Source organism: Schistocerca gregaria, chromosome 5 (genome assembly GCF_023897955.1).
Source record: "Schistocerca gregaria isolate iqSchGreg1 chromosome 5, iqSchGreg1.2, whole genome shotgun sequence".
Taxonomy (NCBI): Eukaryota; Metazoa; Arthropoda; class Insecta; order Orthoptera; family Acrididae; genus Schistocerca; species Schistocerca gregaria.
This window is the reverse complement of record NC_064924.1, coordinates 645,554,026-645,575,478: the sequence shown is the minus strand read 5'-3', so window position 1 is coordinate 645,575,478 and position 21,453 is coordinate 645,554,026. Positions and strand designations below refer to the sequence as shown.

At 45.0% G+C, this 21,453-nt stretch overlaps 1 protein-coding gene across 1 annotated transcript in view; it reads left to right on the top strand.

Annotated features, from left to right (window-relative positions):
* LOC126272469 (uncharacterized) overlaps positions 1–21,453 on the top strand; it is a 245,935-nt gene that overhangs the window by 209,725 nt on the left and 14,757 nt on the right. Inside the window, exon 3 of the mRNA XM_049975347.1 lies at positions 3,628–3,746. Coding sequence (XP_049831304.1) covers positions 3,628–3,746 — 119 coding nt within the window. The remainder of the gene's footprint in view (positions 1–3,627; positions 3,747–21,453) is intronic.

Genomic DNA, 21,453 nt, shown 5'->3' with positions numbered 1-21,453 from the left:
GTCTGTCCTTCCGACAATCATATCTTTTTCGATGTCTTCACATTTTTCCTGCAGCCATTTCGTCTTAGCTTCCCTGCACTTCCTATTTATTTCATTCCTCAGCCACTTGTATTTCTGTATTCCTGATTTTCCCGGAACATGTTTGTACTTCCTCCTTTCATCAATCAACTGAAGTATTTCTTCTGTTACCCATGGTTTCTTCGCAGCTGCCTTCTTTGTACCTATGTTTTCCTTCCCATCTTCTGTGATGGCCCTTTTTAGAGACATCCATTCCGCTTCAACTGTGTTGCCTACTGCGCCATTCCTTATTGCTGTATCTATAGCGTTAGAGAACTTCAAACTTATCTGGTCATTCCTTATAACTTCCGTATCCCACTTCTTAGCGGGTAGGCTACAAACCAGAAAATAATAAAGATGTCACATAGACACAAATCACCACGAGGATTACAAAATGTTACTCCCCTCTATCAGCAAGCCGTTCCATGGATCCACGGTGCGTTGTAGCGGTTACGGAGTGGTGCCGATGGAAGCCAGGTAGGAGACGCTAACCCCAGTGAAGTACTCCCGTGTCTTCGCTCTGGGCAAGCCCCCCCCCCCCCACCCCTTATGCAGTTCGTGGCTTCGGCCACTCGGACCTCGTGACCACCTCTTGTCGGGACACTGCCACCAATCAGCTACTTCGTGCCATCCTTCTCGGGCCAGTAAACCCCGCATGTATATATACAACCCACAAACCCACAGATACCAACTCTTCCTCATAGGGACCGATGACCTTAGCAGTCTGGTCCCTTTAATACCGCAAACCAAACCAATCTTCCTCATAGATACTGGCAATGGGGCCGCAAGAGCGATAGTCGATACTGCACCTAAGCCAGTGTCGCCGGACAGAACAGTCTACCAACTCAGTTTGTAGTAATTAAAGCCGGCTAAAAAATTGTTTAATAAGCACGATAAGTCTTAAAAACACAAATTAATACTCGAACTTGTTTATAGATTCATGCCTATTTGTGATTTTACTGAACCAATATTGTTATGGCTTGATGTGCAATATTCCGGCATTGGATCATTACTCTGAGTTCAATAGTACTTCATGTATTTTTCTAATCATGTTACTTTAGTAATGTAGTTCAGATTAAACTGTGAAAACCTGTACAGGTAAGCTTTAATGTCGGGGCGCATTTGTGTTGCCATGTAGGTACTATCTGAATCTTGTTAATCACAGCGCAAGTATTGAATCAATCTTTTTCAAAATTTTACACAAAGTATTTTAGTTACACTGAGAAGTTTACATGCTGTACACATAACGAACTCACTTAATACTAACAACGAATTTACGTTTAAATTACGAGAGCAATGTTGGGATAACTAATAATTAGCATCATAATCCGCAAAGAACTGGCGATCGTATTCTTTGGTTGTGATTCTACTTGTTCCCGTCAATTTTGGCAAGTATTGAGCGTTCCCATCGTCTCAGCCTAGTAGTAATTTGCACTAAACTTCGTGCAAATTATTAGTATTATTCCATTTAAAATTGAGTAATAAAGGGACTACCATTTTGGGCTGTAGATGCACATTCTTTTTTTTTTGGAATTGCTTCAAACAAGTCCTTTAATTTGTTCAGACATTTTTATTAGCGTTGTGTTGATTGTCATGCAAACGATTTTTATAAATACATGTTACTTATATGTATTGTCATCTCGTTTCGGCTGTGTAACCGAAGCCTGTGCCTTGGTTCCGAATTGTTAGTTTCACGATTCAAAGACCCCATTATTTACTTGTTTGGGGAGTACAGGGACAAAACTGTGAATTCAGACAAATGTATGTGTGCCTTAACTAACGGACCGTGGTAAACTGAATTTTTAATAAAGTTCAGCAATCAAAGTAGTAAAACATATTACCTCCTGCATCAATATTAAGTTTACCTCTCACATATGCCAAGGCTCTCGTTCACCCCCACTCTGAAATCAATGTTGTTTCTCCCCACACTCAGTTCGTCATCATGGTGCGTGTTTGTCTGCATTAAAACAATCAGTAGAGAGCTGAAGCTGCAGAAATATTCGGAAAACGAAAGACGTATACACAGGTATAAAGTAGTCTTGTATAAATTGGCAGACCTGTTTCTACGTGAATAATATATGTATTCTTCAATTCACTAGCGAGTATTTTATATTAGTAGCTATTTCAGTTTTCCATAAATAAACGTAAAAGCATTATGGCCCTTATTTCGAAAAGCAAATTAAATTAAGTTGATACAGCAAAGTGCTGTGATGTAGGGCCTTGCTATGTACTGTTTTGCATAATTCATTCCAAATTATTGTTTTATAATTGTGAGCTCGGCTGTTTAGTGCTGAAAACTCATTATGTGATTTTAGGATGGGACGCCTTTCACGTACTGGGTGCATAGTCATGGAAGATCCATAATATTTCGAACACTATTTCATTATTTCGAAGTAGCAGTAAGGATGCTAAACTACCTGTATTGGTTCAAATGGCTCTGAGGACTATGCGACTTAATTTCTGAGGTCATCAGTCGCCTGGAACTTAGAACTAATTAAACCTAACGAACCAAAGGACATCACACACATCCAAGCCCGAGGCAGGATTCGAACCTGCGACCGTAGCGGTCGCTCGGTTCCAGACCATAGCGCCTAGAACCGCACGGCCACTCCGACCGGCAAACTACCTGTATTAATCAAAATATCCACCGGTGTACTGCCGGTCTACAGTGTCCAACGGGCACAACATTTCAGCGATCAAACAAGTCGCCATCATCAGGCGAACTGACGGACTGAGCTCCTGTGAACGTGGCGGTACGGAGATCCGTACGCTATGGCAGTCCAGGGGAAACTGGGTTCGGTCGCGGGTACGGCCGATTTAAATACCCTCCGCCCGCGGCGCACTCCCTCCGCCGTCCGCACCCCGCGCCACGGTCGCGTGGTGGAACAGATTGCGACGGCGTCTGAGATGACGTCGGTGTGATGGCTCTGTCCGCCGTGGTCGTCACAACTATACGTTTGCTCGATTTACTCTCGCTGGTTCCCAAGTCTTGCTAAGATTATAGCCACAGTCACGGTTTATGAGGTCGTCATTGGTGCGAATTTCGATGGACTCTCTAACAACGCTGTCCCAGTATCTCGACGTCTGTACCAGAATCCTCGTGCGGTCATACTCCATAGCGTGATTTTCCGACAAACAATGTTCAGCGACCGCCGACTTGCTCGGATACATCAGTCGAATGTGCCTCTGGTGTTCACGGCATCGATCCTCGACGGTACACATCGTCTGACCAATATACGACTTGCCACACTGACACGGAATCTGGTCATCTTGGGCGCTCCCCACCAGTGCACGAGTTTTATTCGGAGGACAAAACACAGTTCCGACCCGGTGTTTCTTCAAAATGCGGGTGATTTTCCCCTAGAGTGCGCCTGTATATGGGATAAACGCAGTGCCTACCTCCTCCCTCGTGATTTCATCCATCTCCACCTGTACCTGTATTAATTTTCCCTTACAGGTCTGGCTTAACAAACGAGCTTCACATCCACAGATACCAAATTACTAACTGGACTTGACAGCAGCCTGCTAAATCCTTGCCTGGTGGCTGTGACAGGTGTTTGTGTGTTTCAGGGCGTGGGCGAGCATGGCCATGTCATTCCTGGGCATCATGCTGGTGCTCCTGTGCTGTTCTTGCTGGAAATACGCCATGCACGCCCGAAGGATCAGGTCGGCTGCCCTGCTTTCCTCGCGTAAGTAGAACTACCCAGCAGCGTCTAGGTGGCTGTTTCATTGGGGGGTGAACATTCCAGTACAGACTGCATATACACGTTTCTATCCACAAGGCCAATGGAGGAACAGCTCACAGGGAGTCAACTCGAGGCGAATTAGTATTGTAGCGGAGTGTTTTGAGGATAGAAGTTGTTCACTTTCCCTTCCAATCGCCTGACAGTTCAGCGCATCAGCAGCACAAAACTTCCTACTTGCGAAGCTGCCACCATCTAGAGGTTGCCCCTCGGACATGGGAGGCGCGATATCAGATATCTAGTAGTCTAATCATATTTGTCCCGGCTTATCAATGCCCAGCCTAGACCACTAAGGACAGAAACTTGAAATTTACAGACGGTGTTGATATTGTACTACGGACGTCGTTTAAGGAGAACTTTTCTTTAAACTCCATCCCTAAGGTTGGGAAAGAGCGGATAAACGGTTTTTGAAAATGTCACAATTAAGGCAGTTTTGAGACTAGACCTACGAAAATTGGCATTCTATTCCTTGGTCAGAAATAAAGAAAGACATGTTTCAGCACTTTAAGAAATTTAACCGCTATGGAGGTGAAATGGTGAGTGAAAGTATTTTTTGAAAATAAATTGACGAATTACTACTGTATTTCTAAGGTTACATCTATGAAAAGTGGCATTTCTCTTGAAAAGGGTGAAATCGGGAATGAAATGTTTGATGAAACAACTATATTATGGAGGCATTTTAAGGGCAATTCTACTAAAATTTCAATTTGGCTTCTCAGTTGGAAATAAAGAAAATACATGTTTCAACCAGTAACGCCGTAAAAAAGGGTATGAAAGTTTCCACGGAAATATTTCACTGTGCAAGGAGCTAAATCTATGAACATTTCTCTTTGACTTCTCTGTTGGAAATTTAAAAAAAAATGCGTGTCCTACTATTTTCGAAAAAAAACGACTCCCACGGGGGTGAATTAGGGGATGAAACTTTAAAAAGAAAATAGTTCGTTATACTTAAAAAATTCTAAATCTATGAAAATTGGGATTTCATTTCTCTGATCATATAAAGAAACAAGTCTCAGAGGCTAAAAGTTTCTGTGGGAATATCACAAGAACCCAAAAGGCATGATTAACAGAAACATTGGACACCAGCTACCAGACCCGGTTTTTTGGTGAAAAGCACATTCGAAATAGACCGTGCTTCTGTGGCCTAGCATGAAAAGTTTAGGAAGTGTTGCAATTTGTGAACAACGTAAAAATTCGATTAAAGAAAACAGAAAAAATTTGTGCAGACCATGCAGTCTACGCGTGCGAAGCAGAAGGTGCTAAGCTAGCGTCACAGAATAATACCTCCTCGTAAATATTACCCAATTATTACAAAATAGTAAATACTGGGTGCCCATAATTCAATTCCACTGCCAAAAAGCCGTAGAAAGAGAACCACTACTCAAATTTTAACTGCACATACTTACACAGAGAGGAACGTCATGGGACAAAACAAATTTAACGAAAATCGCCAACAGATGACACTGTAAGCATCTTTACGTAAATGGGGACGGCTACAAATGACAGATGAATCGCAATCCAACGGATATAGTTTGATTTGCGCACTGTACCATCAGCGTCCGTATTGTTCAATGTGAATGACTTTCAACAGTTGTGGCACTGTTAATTTGGTAAGCCCATTCACCAAGGCCATGTCGTACCATATCGGATGGTAAAAATCAGTTTTTAATCGTCCTGAGGCCAAAAACCACATATAAAGGAAAATAACAGCGGCTTTTAATTGTACTGGCCCAAAAAGACCTAAAAAGCAAAATGACATCGGTTTCTAACTATCGCGAGACTGGCGCAGGACATTTTCTATATACGGTCTATCGTCTTCTTGCCACAAGATGAAATTTAGGTACAGCATGCTTCACAACAGATTGGGGTGTTTTGGGAGTCACGTTTAGAATGCATTGCGTAGCGCGTGCCTTCCACTCAGATATGTTCTTAATTGTGCACTGAACGCATCATCTTTCAGATAACCCCATAGCCAGAAGTTACATGGATTAAGATCAGGTAATGTGGTCGGCCAGGCTTTAGGGACTTGCGGCTGATAATTCTACCATTTCCAAAATGCCTCTGTAGTAACTGCTTCACCGCCTATGCAATGTGCGGAAGAGTGCAATCTTGCATAAAAATAATCTTACCCACACATCACGCTGTTGAAGAGCCGCAGAGACGTTACTTCTCAAAAGACAGTGACGTTAAAGATGACAGGAAACGCACGACTCATCTCCTAGAAAAAATACGGCCCAACGATAAACGATGCCGTTAACCCGTACCAAACAGTCACCTTTGCAGAATGAAGTGCTACCGGTTGATGTTCGTGTGGATTTTCCGTTGCCAATATTCTCAAATTCTGCATAGCAACATGTCCTGGGGGATACAAATGGGCTTCGCCTGTCCACAGAATATTCCATGGCCATTTATTGTACTCTTTCATGCGTGCAAGATATTCTAGAACAAACGTTTATCTTGCTGGCAGGTCAGCATGCAGCAACTCCTGAACGTGAGTGATTCTGTATGGATAACAATACAGGATGTTCCGTAGGATTGTATACTCCCTCAGAAATCAAATCTCACATAGATTTCATATGGTTTCTGACATACTAAACACTTGTTCCCAAGTAATATTGGCTAAAATTTGTGATGCATGACTAACTCAAAGCGCAGTCCAGCGACACTGAAATACGCTGTTCTTAAACCCCTCTCTAAGAAAAGTGAAAGGAATGTTATTAACTACTGAACTGTTTCGCTATTGACACCATATTTCAAAATTTTTGAGACGGTAATGATTTCTAGGATAGCATCTCACATGAGCAGCAATAATATAGTCAGTAAATTCTTATTTACATTTCAGAAGGATTTCTCAACTGGGAATCCCATTTATAGATTCATTAGCCAAATTTTAGAAGCACTTACTAACGAAATGTCACCACTTCGTATTTTGTGAGACCTATATAAGGCATTTGTCTATTTGAATCACATGTATATTGTCCTATTTAACGAAAACTTTGTAATTAACAGTTCAGCCAATGTAATCAGGGGAGAGTCTTCTAATTTGGGGGAAATGACTTATGGCGTTCCACAAGGTTCAGGCTTACTTCCATTATTGTTTCTCATATGTGTAAACGACTTTGTGTCTAATATACAACAAGCGGAATTAGTTCTTTCTGCGGATTTCACTGATAGTGTAATGAATCTAAACATTATATATGTACAGGGTGATCAATAAGTGTTTAAATTTGGAAACTGAATAAATCACGGAATAATGTAGATAGAGAGGTACAAATTGACACACATGCTTGGAATGACATGGGGTTTTACTAAAACCAAAAAAAATACATGAGTTCGAAGAATGTCTGACAGATGGCGCTTCATCTGATCAGAATAGCAATAATTAGCATAACAAAGTAAGACAAAGCGAAGATGATGTTCTTTATAGGAAACGCTTAATATGTCCACCATCATTCCTCATCAATAGCTGTAGTCGAAGAATAATATTGTGAACAGCACTGTGAATCATGTACGGACTTATGGTGAGGCATTCTCGTCGGATGTTGTCTTTCAGTACCCCTAGAGATGTCGGTCGATCACGACACACTTGCGACTTCAGGTAACCCCAAAGCCAATAATCGCACGGACTGAGGTCTGGGGACCTGGGAGGCCAAGCACGACGAAAGTGGCGGCCGAGCACTCGATCATCACCAAACGACGCGCGCAAAAGATCTTTCATGCGTCTAGCAATATGGGGTGGAGCGCCATCCTGCATAAATATCGCACGTTGCAGGAGGTGTTTACCAGCCAGGCTGGCGATGATGCGATTCTGTAACATATCGGCGTACCTCTCACCCGTCACGGTTGCAGTTACAAAACCAGAATCACGCATTTCCTCGAAGAAAAAGGGCCCGAAAACGGTAGATGTGGTAAATCTAACCCATACCGTTACTTTCTCGTCGTGCAATGGAATTTCCACGATAGTTCTAGGATTTTCGGTAGCCCAAATTCTGCATTTGTTGGCGTTGACAGACCCTCGGAGCGTGAAATGAGCTTCGTCGGTCCACAACATGTTACTCAACCAATCGTCATCTTTCGCCATCGTTTGAAACGCCCACACCGCAAATGCCCTACGCTGCACTAAATCGCCAGGCAACAGTTCACGATGCCAATGGATTTTGTACGGATAACATCGGAGGGTACGCCTCAGTGCCAACCAAACAGTAGTGTATGGAATGCCGGTTCGACGTGCGCCTGCACGAGCAGTGACTTCCCCGCGCATAGGCGAACCCGCCACTACGGGGTCTATCGTCTAAACAACCCGTGGCTTCGAACTTCGAAATCACTCTCGCCACAGCTGCATTTGTCAACGGACCTTTACCCGTTCGAATCCCCTTCCTATGGCGATAGGATCGTAACGCTGGACTAGCACATTCCCCATTCTCATAATACAGCTTTACTAAAAGCACCTTTTCAGATAACGTCAACATGCTGCGACTGCTGGCGCATCTCATTCTTTCTCACATTACAGATCCTTTTATACACGATTGTCATGCAAGTCTCTGACGTTTTGTTGTCCAGCTCCATCTGTCGGACATTTTGTGAACTTTGTTTCTTTTTGTTCTAATAAAACCCAATGTCATTCCAAGCATGTGTGTCAATTTTTACCTCTCTATCTACATTATTCTGTGGTTTATTAAGTTTTCAAATTTATACTGACTTTTTGATCACCCGGTATATTAAGAGCAACGTATGGTAGGAAATCAGAATCATGGTGGAAGCACAAAAATTTTAGATGTCCATGTCGATGAGAATTGAAACAGGAAAGAAACACAATTTTGAACATCCATTTCAGCTACGTTTTCACTCTGAATTCTTTGTAATTTTGTGTGGAGACTTCTGGCCATATTCAGCCGTTAGCCGTTCCTGAGGACTGGGTGATACCTGCCGGTGTCACCCCTATATCTTCTCGCTGCCACCCCAACCCCCGCTACATCCAGCCCGCGCCTCCGGCCACGAACCTGGTGCGGTGGTGGGGGAGCGCACCGTCGGGCGTCGATCCAGGGACTTCAGTAGCGCCGCGCTCGGCGCCGGACGCAGATCACTGATGGTGTGGCGACAACGCTTTTTCGCGCTCTTCAGCTGTCATGGCGGCAGCGGACCTTCACGTCGACTGCCACTGTGCTCTGAACATGCTGAAGGCTGGGTCATGGACTTCCTTAATTGAAACCCACTGTCTTTATTAGTGTGTCACACAGCCGGATCTCTACAGCTTCTCTGAGAAAACAATCCCAGAAGATCCAGAATGAGATTTTCACTCTGCAGCAGAGTGTGCCCTGATATGAAACTTCCTGGCAGATTAAAACTGTGTGCCGGACCGAGACTCGAACTCGGGACCTTTGCCTCTCCCGGGCAAGTGCTCTACCAACTGAGGTATCCAAGCACGACTCACGCCCCGCCCTCACAGTTTTACTTCTGCCAGTATCTCGTCTCCTGCCTTCCAAACGTTGAGGACGGGGCGTGAGTCGTGCTTGGATACCTCAGTTGCTAGAGCACTTGCCCGCGAAAGGCAAAGGTCCCGAGTTCGAGTCTCGGTCCGGCACACAGTTTTAATCTGCCAGGGAGTTTCAATCCCAGAAGATGTTGGACCTTTGTTACAGCTTGGTCCGTGGGAGATGCAGTGCTCTGCCACTGTGGACTACATCAATAAGACAAAATATTTTAACACTTGAAATATTAAATATTCACTTTACATTAATAGGGGAGAAAACCTGAACAAATTATCTTCACTTTCTTACAAACACGTATGCTATCCATCTTTGAAGAAGTTCAGTAAATCACAAATAGTTACGTTGACGTAAAAATCCCGACTTATGAACATCATGACGCTGTTGACGTGTGAATAATTCAGTTGGTTGCATGGAATCAGCGCAGTGAGATGGGTCGACGTAGAGAACGGCAGGAGGAAACTAGCGCCTTTGGACGTGCTCACGATCACACCGTGAGCGAAGTTTACCGATTTGTCGATGCATTAACTGGAACTATGAGAACTCGTTTACCACTTGCAATCATTTCAAGCGACGTGAGAAGAGGGGTCGTAGAAAGATCATAACCGACAGGGACGGGAGACTAGTATAAGCGTCGTCAACGACTATTGGTTTCAAATACGACAGCAACTATCGCTGTCGCTCAATGCAGGTCCACCGTATCAACCATTTTACGAGCGCTCATTTCTAAGAGAACTGTATGCAGTGGACATTTGGAAACAGATTCCTCGTAAAACGCCACCGCACACAGCGGCATATTAAGCTGCGCGCTTTCAATGGGCAAAACAACTCAAAAACTGCAAAGTGGCTGACTACAGGCATAAAGTGTTGTCCGACGGTTAGCAATTTTCGCCCCTTCTCAAATAACGCACCTTCCACTGCAGAGACACCATAATGTGGCGTTTATCCTATAATCCATGGCGAGTGAAGGTCAAGCTGGACGTGCTTGTGCAATGTTTCAGTTACCGTGATATTGTTAAACACCACTAAAAAAGTTTCCATGCTATTTTCATGAAAAATGAATGAAGTAGTACAGATTTGAATGTTAAACGGTATCTCTTGATTTAGGGAATATGAATCTGGAATCAGATACTCTCTAGGCAACGTGTAACAAACGTTTTGATGCCTATGTTCCGCTTCATTCACATCAACTGAAAACACGTGTGGGAATCAAGGTGTCTATCTCAGCTTCGATTGAGGTAGGTCAGTAACGGCAATAGACCGTTTCTTAAAACTGCCTAAAATCTGCTTTCATTTGAGATTTGCTAGAAATCGCCCATGTCTTATATCTGTGGCGAAACCTTCCATCTCACGGCTAATCAAAGGGAATTCTGACTGTAAATACGACCTTAGCAGTGTTAGCCATTATTTATAAAAACGAAGCCAAAAGCGAAGTCTCGACTACTTTAAGATGACTAATCTAACAAACATATGCAATATAACTAATATGAAAAGCAATTTTATGGTGTAGTTTAAATCGACTGTAATATTACACCTCAACCTAATTTTTATTTGTGAAGATTTAGGCTGAAGAGAAAAAGAGCTCTCAATCTGAAACATGGGATCAAATGTCAAAGGAGATGTTGTGTACATAGTTCCGTGCAGTCAGCGCGTACACAACTTTCCCACTAGAGCGCGCCCCGCCAAGCACAACAGCGCAGGCGCAGCGCTCGTCCATCTCCGCACCATGAGATGGCGCTGCCATAGAGACAGACCAAATTCTGCTTCCGGCAATCCACGTATTGATATGTAACGCAGCCAATGAGATTGTTGCCAACGTAGAACCTTTTCTCCTCACGGATCACACTCACGCAGTGATACATGAACGCACGAGGTTTTATAACGAGTGTACAGACCTCCGAAAAGTGAGTCTGCCTTAGTCTGCATCAGTCTGCATTTGTCTGGACCAGTCTGCGTTTGTCTGTACCAGTATATAGTAAAGTTTCAGTCTGCGCCTAATAAGATTATCATATTCCTGTACATAGACATGAAGAGAAAGGTATAGACATTTGTCAAGTGTCAGAGATATGTGAGAATAAGGTTAACGTACCAGGACCAAATTGTAAATAGCATCCAGAACCAAGTTAAGTTATTTTTATGCTTGTTACTATTTTAATAAATGTGTGTGAAAATTAATCACGTTCTGTTGAAAGTTGGTCACCGTCAATCTGCTTCTCTAAGTGTGCAAGTGGCATTTCTATCGTCTGACCTAACGGCAGAAGATAAACACGCCACGATAAGACCACGAGACATATTGCTGACACTCGCGTACTTCGTTAGAGCGACAAGTCAAATAATCTGATGGTGTGTGTACTGAAGGTCTTACAGTACACACACCACAGGAGAGATTGCGGTCAATCTGCGAACTTTTAGAGTGGATAATTCTTAACAATTATTTCACAAGCAGATGTAGTATATATTTTTAAAAATTTAAATGAATTATAACTGAATATGATTGTGTTCTTAAAATTTTTGTGGTTATCTTAGTTTTTCTTAGCGATCGGACTTGGCTGACCTTCTAGTTGAAACTGCAGGTGGCGAAGGACTCCAGGAACACTGGCGCTTGTCGTAATCACGAAAATCCTCTATCTGTAATTTTCCTCTTCGGCTATTTCATAAATAAAAACTACTTGACACTGTTTATCCATATAACATTATTCACGCACACATATGATACACAAAACTCACAATACTTCATATGTAAAGTCGCTCATCGTCATCGTCCTTCTACATATGAGAGAGTCTGTAAGAGTGAAGTAAACAAAAAACAAACTGTACAATAGTTGAATATTTTTTCGTTTATTTGTCTGCTCCTTAACTCGCATTTACAGTCAACGTCTCTGCCAACCCTCTGGTTACTCGATGTTTCAATTTTTTTTTAATAAATCTTAGTTTTACAGCATCCTGGGGGCCTTTCATAGTGTACTGATACACAGAGTAAGGATTAACATTGCGTGATAATACTCATAATAATAAACTGTTTAATTACAAGAGATTACTCGTGTAAAATTTCTGTCTGTATTTATGCGAGTTTTGACTGTAATAAATGGTAATGTTAAAAACATTTGGCTGCCTCGTACATTCTGTGAGTAACTTGATAAACAGGAACGAAATGTAGACACCAACAGTCTTAGAAAAGTGCCAATAACAATGTTAGAAAAGTGTGCGTTGACATCTTTCCTCGGGTTTCGATCTGTGATACTGCAAAAGTACTGCCAGAGTGCAAGGCAACGTCGACTAATTACGTGGCATCCTTTTTTTGTTTGTCTGTTTTTAAAACAGTTTTTGCTGTTGCTAAACAATAGTCCCGCAGTAATTTTTAGATGAACACACTACCATTTGACTGTATTTTTGTTTATTTAATTAAGTAGACGAGGAATTGATAACTACATTATTTTAAGGTTAATTGTAACGAGTTTAATAAAAACTGATGGTTTTGAATGCTGTCAAATGGCTCTCTACTATCGCAGTTTTTTTAAAGTAAATTTCAAATAAGTAAATACAAATTAGGCTGCGACACCACCTTCCATAATTCCTCAGTCACTCCATCGTCAATCGTGTGCTTCCTCTACTGCATTCTGTATAAATCGCTCTACTTAGAAGCATTGTCTGGAGCTAGTGGTCTAGCGGTCAGTCCGGCTTTCGCCGCCGTGCAGTGCGGAGGTGTTGTTGTTTCCGCCTGCGGAGCGCGCGCGCTCGCTGTTGTTTACATTTCAGCGGCCGTCACTTACGTGTCGCTTACGTGCACTAGAGCCATGGCCAATCGTTTTCGAAAATCAACTTTACGATTCAACTTCTGCAACGAATACGCACGACCAAAGGCCTTGGAAGTGTAACGCTTTCTAAGCGACGTTGCTAAGATCCCAGCTTCTGACATTTTGGGCATCCATTTGTCCATATTAAGCAGTTCTGTGAACGTGAAAGTTGTCAACGACGCGGTGTGTGAAAGAATACTTCGTGACACCAACCATGGATTACGCTTTTGCCACGCCGACGGCAATGTCGGAGCGGTCACTGTCGACCATGCCGGCTTAGGAATGCGCACCATACGAGTTTTCGAACTCCCGTTCGAGCTACCGGCGGAAGACGTTATCGCGGCTTTCCGCCCCTATGGCACTGTACATGGCCACACTGCCGAACGCTGGGCACAATTCCAAACGTACCCCGTTCTTAACGGTGTACGGCAGATCACCATCGACCTCCATCGCCACGTGCCATCTTACCTGCAAATTAGCGGGTGCCGAGCGGTTGTCATATACGACGGCCAACCCAAGACCTGTTCCGGGTGCGGAAAAGAAGGCCACCTCAGATCTGAGTGTCTTCAGCGTCGGATCACCCAATTGCCAGGCGCTACCGTGGCACCTATGGCTCCGACGACGATTTTACCGATCACCTACGCATCGGCACTCTCTTCTCCTCCCACCGGCCGCCGCTCATCGGACCATGTACCGGTGATCCTTCCAGCTGCTATGGATACCGCTGGGGCTGACACGTCGCGCTCAAGGCCAGACTCTACTACGGCGCCACTACCAACAGCGACGACTTCCGACACCCACCAGCCTGAACATATGGACGCCCCTTCATTTGACGTTCCCGCGACGGCCTTCCTCTCAGAGCGACGCGACTCCCTTCCGTCTTCCGACACAGAGGGACGAACCCGCAAACAACGTTCACCTAAGAGGCGCAAGAGGAGGCGTCGTACGGTCTCGGAACGAGACGGATCATCTCCCCCTGATGCTCCAGAGGCCGTCCGACACGACGAGGCCTCAGAGAACATACACGACTATACGAATGACGACGACATGACGCCGACTGTGGATGTTTCGATGCCAACTCTACTGGCTCGCTCAGGTGCTCCTGAACCAATGGACTCCACCGATGCGACTGCCGCCGAGACGTCCTCCGCCCCTACGACCGAAGTGGAACGTACGACCATCACAACGACAGCGCCCTCAATGGTGTGGAGTGAGGACGTCGATGAGGACCCGGACCACACGCTGGGGACAGAGTTACCCCAGACGGAAGCATCGTTACGCCGCTGATAACGCCGTCAGGTGGCGCAGGCCACGACTCTCCGTTGCCTCGCCCCTCTTCATCCTCCGCCGGTGGAGTTCCCCTTCACGGCGGGGGACGGCTCCAAACCTACCGAATAGCGACGATCAACACTAACACCATCAGCTCACCCATGAAACTTCAACTGCTGCGAGAGATGATATGGGCGTCGGACGTCGATATAGCACTACTGCAGGAAGTACACTTGGCCACACTTCCAGACGTAGCGGGATATAACACTTATCCTTCTCCTGGTGACCACCTGGGACGCGGAGTAGCCATCTACGCCAGAGAAGGCATTCCAGTGGCCGATATCACATACCTTCCATCTGCCAGAGGCATGGCCGTCACCGTCATGGGGACGCGTATCGTCAACATTTACGCTCCGTCAGGCTCCACCCGCAGACGCGACAGGGCACTCTTCTACTAAAAAAAAATCACTCCTTTGTTTCTTGGACGCTGCGACCATTACTTGTTTGGGGTGATTTTAATTGTGTCTTGCACCCTAAAGATCAAGTGCCCCACTACAACACCTGTCAAGAACTGCGTCTTGTCGTCCGAGATCTGTTGCTCCGCGACACTTGGGAAGTTCAGCACGGCGACGCCCCTGGACATACTTACCAGACGAGTCACTCCGCGAGCCGCCTGGACAGAATTTACGTCTCTCGGGAACTCACACCTGCAGTCCAAGGTGCAGAACTTTGGCCCCTGGCCTTTTCGACCACTGTGCCTACATCTGCAACATTCTCTTCCCCAAGCAAATGGTCTGGCGTAGTCGTGCACCGTGGAAGCTAAACATCTCCCATGTTCATGATCCTGAATGTCTTCAACGTGTTACCGAGACATGGGCCACCTGTGAACGTCGCTTACCTAAATACTGCACGACCTTGACCTGCTGGCTGGAATATGCCAAACCTGCCATTCGACGTACTTTGATTCAGTATGGAAAGGAAGTTGCTATGTGGCGCCGGCACACTACCGACAATTTCTACGCCGTTCTCCGCGACCTGGCCGCCCAACCGCCCACACCCGACACCCAGGAGAACGCAACAGGATTAAGGCCCAAATTGTAACATTGACACGCCGTCGACTGCAGGGGGCTATGGTGCGAACCCGATATCAAGATTCGGCGGAACAGGAACATCCGACCACGCATCATATCGCCTCCGATAGGAAACATCGGCGACAACAACTCATCACCGAGATCACAACCTGACGCGGCCAGCACGTCACTTGCCAGGCCGAAATCGTCAGTGCCTTTGTCGACCACTACCGCACAATGTACCAGGAGGACACTACCAACAACCACGCTGAGGAGTCTGTGTTACCACACGTAACTCGCACCCTCACCAGCGACGAAGCGGACGAGCTGATGGAGCCCATTACGCGTGACGAAATCCACGATACAATCAAAAAAGGTGCTCTGAATAAGTCAACTGGTGTCGACGGATTGCCGATAGAATTTTATCGCGCTTTCTTCACACTAATGGCGTCACGGTGGACAACGATGTTTCATGAACTGCTGACGACGGGGAACGGCGTACCGCCGTCCTTCGTCACGGGAATTATTATACCCATCCACAAACCGACACCAGGTGTGACGACAGCACATTACCGTCCCCTGACTCTGCTTAACGCAGACTGTAAAATTTTTACACGCCTCTTGGCAACGCGATGCTGCAAGGTCCTGCCTAGCATTCTATCCCCGGAACAGACAACTCCGGGCGGCTCAGTTAATATACAAACGGCCACAGGAGAATGTCGCTATTTAATTGCTCTGGCAGCGGCGTGCAGACTCCGCGCCGCAGTGGTCGCCATTGATTTCGACAGCGCATTCGACAAAGTGCGGCATCCTTTTCTGTTCTCCGTGATGAACCGCATGGGTTTTCCACCAGCCTTTAGCGACGTAATCCGGCGCCTGTATGGCACCGCCGAATCGCTGACTCAGATTAATGGCCGTGTGGCGGGACCAGTGGCGATCCGACGTTCCGTACGGCAAGGCTGCCCACTTTCGACCCTACTCTATGCCATAAGCCTGGAGCCACTCATCGGGAGTCTGACGAGCCACCTTTCTGGTCTCACTTTGCGACAGCACAGTTTTCGATGTCGTGCGTATGCGGACGACCTCCTTCTCTTGATCCGCTCACGGAGTGAAACACACACGGTACTTGATTTGATATCAACGTACGGCACTGCAGCGGGCAGTAACATGAATGTGACTAAATCCGCGGCGATGCCCATTGGACGCGGCCTGACACACGACGACTTAGCACCTCTCCCGTGTGTACAGAAACTACGATACCTTGGTATCATTTTCACCTTCACCGTGCGCCGCTCCGCTGCCATCAATTTTCGGCGTGCTCTCCAAACCATCCGCACGACGGTGCGACAAAATCTTCTCCGACGACTCGATTCTTTACAACGTGTCAAATACCTCAATCAACATGTGGCGTCCAGAATGGTCCACATTGCACAGGACCTCCCGCTGCCATCAAGTATTGGACGCAGCCTCCAAGCTGCCTTCGGATACTTCCTTACGGCCGGTACGCTCTTTAAGGTCCGCTACGACGCGCTCATCCTTCCCCCGCGAGCGGGTGGCCTCGGTCTTGTCAATGTGCGCCTCCGCGCGGCATCCTTGTACATGTCCACCATGCACAAGCAGTGGCACGGGGGCACCTCCCTTACGCGCAGCTTGCTGGAAATTCTTGTGCCCGCGACCATAACGCCACCAGTACCAGTCGGACACATCAAGCACCATCTGACGCACATTTCTGATTTCATCGTCGACTTCAGTTATGCTCACACACACTTACCGACCACGCGTTCTCCTCGACCTAAAGATTTTTACACCCCACTCCTTCGTTCCATATCCAGCAACAATATCGAACTGCGACGTCCGTCCACGCGGTGGCCCACGGTTTGGCGTCACATCCACCAGCCTTTTCTTCCCTCCAACGTCCGGGCAACATGGTACCACGTCGCAAATGAAAAATTCGCCACAAATCATTGTCTTCACGCCATCGGACTAAAGGACTCTCCACTATGCTCCATCTGCCACCTCATGGATGACGATGTCCATCAACTGACTTGTGCTGCCACCAGTGACGTCTGGAAACTTGCCGGACAGTTCGTTGCCTGTTACCTCCGTGTTCCGCCGGACTCGATTGACCCATGGACTTTTATCCATCCTGGGAATACTTATTTCCCCGCCACCAAAAATCATGCGATTGTATGGGTCAAGGGATGGGCCATCACCTACATGTATAATGATGGCGACAAATCACGCCTTGATTTCTGGCAGTACTTACAAACCGCCCACAGTGAAGTCGAACAGCGACCGCGCTACCGCGCCTTCTTCGCTAATTACCTACACGCTATCTTTACGTCACCCCCGCTCAGTTGGATGGTACCACACGCCGACAGCACTCCCGCCCCCTCTGCTGACATTTGAGACCCCTCGCGCAGCTTTCTACGTTGTAACCCATAGTGGAGTAGGCGCATGGACACGCGCCTCCTTTCTTTTATGCACCACACTAGATAAACACTGGTTTTTCCCTCACTCCACTGTAAAATCGCTTTACACCTCTTAGCTTCCATCAGTATTATTAGTCTTTTTCCTACACCTTGTTCATACTAAAAAACCTGCTCACCTTGTACGAGTATCATGTCTTGTGTTATTTTCGCCGGAAGGATGGCATTTTTCTTGTTTTTAAGTTTGTACCAATAAAGATCTTTTGTTCATTTACCCTGTTACTAGTGATGAAAAAAAATAAAAATAATAAAAAAACATAAATAACAAAGCTTGTTTGAGGGAGTGATTCAGAGACGGGATGGGGGAGGCATTGCGGCCAGGCCTCGGGTTCGACCCCTGCCCGCCTTGTCTCCACCTACTCATAACTGAACACTCTTTAATTAAAAAAATAAAAAAAGATGGTAAAAAAAGGGTACGACAAAGAAAGCAAAAAAAATAATAAATAAAAAAAAAGCGGTAGCATTCTCGCTTCCCGAGCGCAGAGTCCCGAGTTCGATTCCCGGCGGGGTCAGGGATTTTCATCTACCCCGGAGATGACTGGGTGTTGTTGTGTCGTCTTCATCATCATCACTCATCCCCATTACGGTCGGAGGAAGGCAATGGCAAACCACCTCCACTAGGACCATGCCTAGTACAGCGGTGCGGGTCCCCGCAACGTTCTTCTACGCTCTGTCAAGCAGCATGGGACTTCATTTCCATTTCCAACAAACATTACAACATACACGTAAATTAAAAAGGTTTATATTTGTTTCAAACACTGATTATGAACACTTTAATACAGTTTTTCTCTACAATCGTGTTTTTAACACTTTTTATGACTTGAAAATGCCTTGCTTTAAACGCATCAACCCTGAGTAGGCCATACTATCTATGTTTATAACCGTCGGAGAGACCGACAAAAAGGCTTCTGAAAATAGTAGGCCTAACTGCTTTAACCGATCGCTAAAAATTGAACTTTTACTGGTACAAGCCAATGTCACTGAGTCTTATTTATATGAAAGACAGCATTGTTCGTACCATACCCCGAGTCCTATACTTACGTAACTTCTCAATTTCTAAATTTATATGATCGCTAAGAGAATTCTTGTTACTGAAGTTGAGCTTTGCTTCGCTTTAGAAAAGATTAACCTCTATGTGGGACGCTTGTTTCGACTTGCCATTATAAAAGTTTGGGTAAAAATTCATTTTAAACACAGTAAAATACTTTCTGATTTCCGGATTATAACGATTCTTTCTTGACCGACATGTGTGAAATTGGCCGCTCTGAATCTGGCACTTATGTGGCACGCCTTTCAGATCGGAATGTCCAAGGCATACGCAATTATAATGCATTCAAATTAAAATCACAGTCTACATGCTACTTGAAGTCAACTCCAGCCGCTTGGTTCTACCACCTTGCCAGAAATAGCGCCATCTCCTGTTCGAAGATAAATAGCAACAAACGGGGAAAGAAAGAAACTGGAAAAAAGCTAAACGCATCCCATGGACTGGCAACAACCTACCCAGTACGACTAAGGTCAAGGAAAATTTCCCTCAGTACATCGGAGAAACTAACAACCACTTATGAAAAAGCCATGCTGCAACTATGGAGGGCTGAGACATCCCACCCTCCTGGTTGGAAAAGATTTTCAAGATCTTTGCCCCCTTGTCAAGAAGAGAATTGGCCAATCTTGAAGTCCCTGAATAGGCTTGAGTTCAGGAGTGGCAGATCACTGGTTAACCTGGCAAAATGGGGATGCATTGAAGAAAACAGAGCCTAATGTGACTTCTGGGAAGAACAGACTGTTCAACACATGATTCAGCCTCGAGTGTGTCCAGCCACCTCCGCGGAAGACGAGTTTCGCCGGGCAACTGAAGATGGACCGGAAGTGGTCAAATTTTCGTCAAACGTTATACAAACTGTGTTTATCTGTCAACAATTGTATAACTGTATTTTATGTATGTTTCTGAGACGAGAATAATAATAACAGTTTACTTAAAGACTGGTACGTATTATCTATACTCTGACTTGTTGTCGTTGTTGTGGTCTTCAGTCCAGAGACTGGTGTGAGGCAGCTCTCCATGCTACTCTATCCTGTGCAAGCTTCTGCATCTCCCAGTACCTACTGCAACCTACAACCTTCTGAATCTGCTTGGTGTATTCATCTCTTGGTCTCCCTCTACGATTTTTACGTTCCACGCTGTCCTCCAATGATAAATTTGAGAACCCTTGGTGCCTCAGAACATGTCCTACTAACCGATCCCTTCTTTTGGTCAAGTTGTGCCACAAACTCCTCTTCTCCCCAATTCTATTCAATACCTCCTCATTAGTTACGTGATCTACCCATCTAATCTTCAGCTTTCTTCTGTAGCACTACATTTCGAAAGCTTCTATTCTCTTCTTGTCCGAACTATTTATCGTCCACGTTTCACTTCCATACATGGCTACACTCCATACAAATACTTTCAGAAACGATTTCCTGACACTTAAATCTATACTCGATGTTAATAAATTTCTGTCCTTCAGAAACGCTTTCCTTGCCATTGCCAGTCTACATTTTAAATTCTCTCTACTTCGACCATCATCAGTTATTTTGCTCCCCAAATAGCAAAACTCCTTTACTACTTTAAGTGTCTCATTTCGTAATACAATTCCCTCAGCCTCACCCGACTTAATTCGACTACATTGCATTATCCTCGTTTTGCTTTTGTTGATATTCATGTTATATCCTCCTTTCAAGACACGTTCTATTTCATTCAACTGCTCTTCCAAGTCCTTTGCTGTCTCTGACAGAATTACAATGTCATCGGCGAACCTCAAAGTCTTTATTTCTTCTCCATGGATTTTAATATCTACTCCGAATTTTTCTTTTGTTTCCTTTACCGCTTGCTCAATATACAGATTCAATACCATCGGGGAGAGGCTATAACCCTGTCTTACTCCCTTCCCAACCACTGCTTCTCTTTCATGTCCCTCGACTCTTATAACTGCCATCTGGTTTCTGAACAAATTGTAAATTGCTTTTCGCTCCTTGTATTTTACCCCTGCCACCTTTAGAATTTGAAAGAGAGTATTCCAGTCAACATTGTCAAAAGCTTTCTCTAAGTCTACAAATGCTAGGAACGTAGGTTTGCCTTTCCTTAATCTTTCCTCTAAGATAAGTCGTAAGGTCAGTAGTGCCTCACGTGTTCCAACATTTCTACGGAATCCAAACTTATCTTCCCCGAGATCGGCTTCTACTAGTTTTTCCATTCGCCTGTAAAGAATTCGTGTTAGTATTTTGCAGCTGCGACTTATTAACCGATAGTTCGGTAATTTTCACATCTGTCAACACCTGTTTTCTTTGGGATTGGAATTATTATATTCTTCTTGAAGTCTGAGGGTATTTCGCCTGTCTCATACATCTTGCTCACCAGATGGATGAGTTTTGTCAGGACCGGCTCTCTCAAGGCTATCAGTAGTTCTCTGACTTAATTTTATTAAAAAGAAGTTTTTTTATTAAGGGGGGTTTTCTGAATGAAAAAGTTATCGTGAGATTTTAATTCATCTTCCCGTTTAAACGAG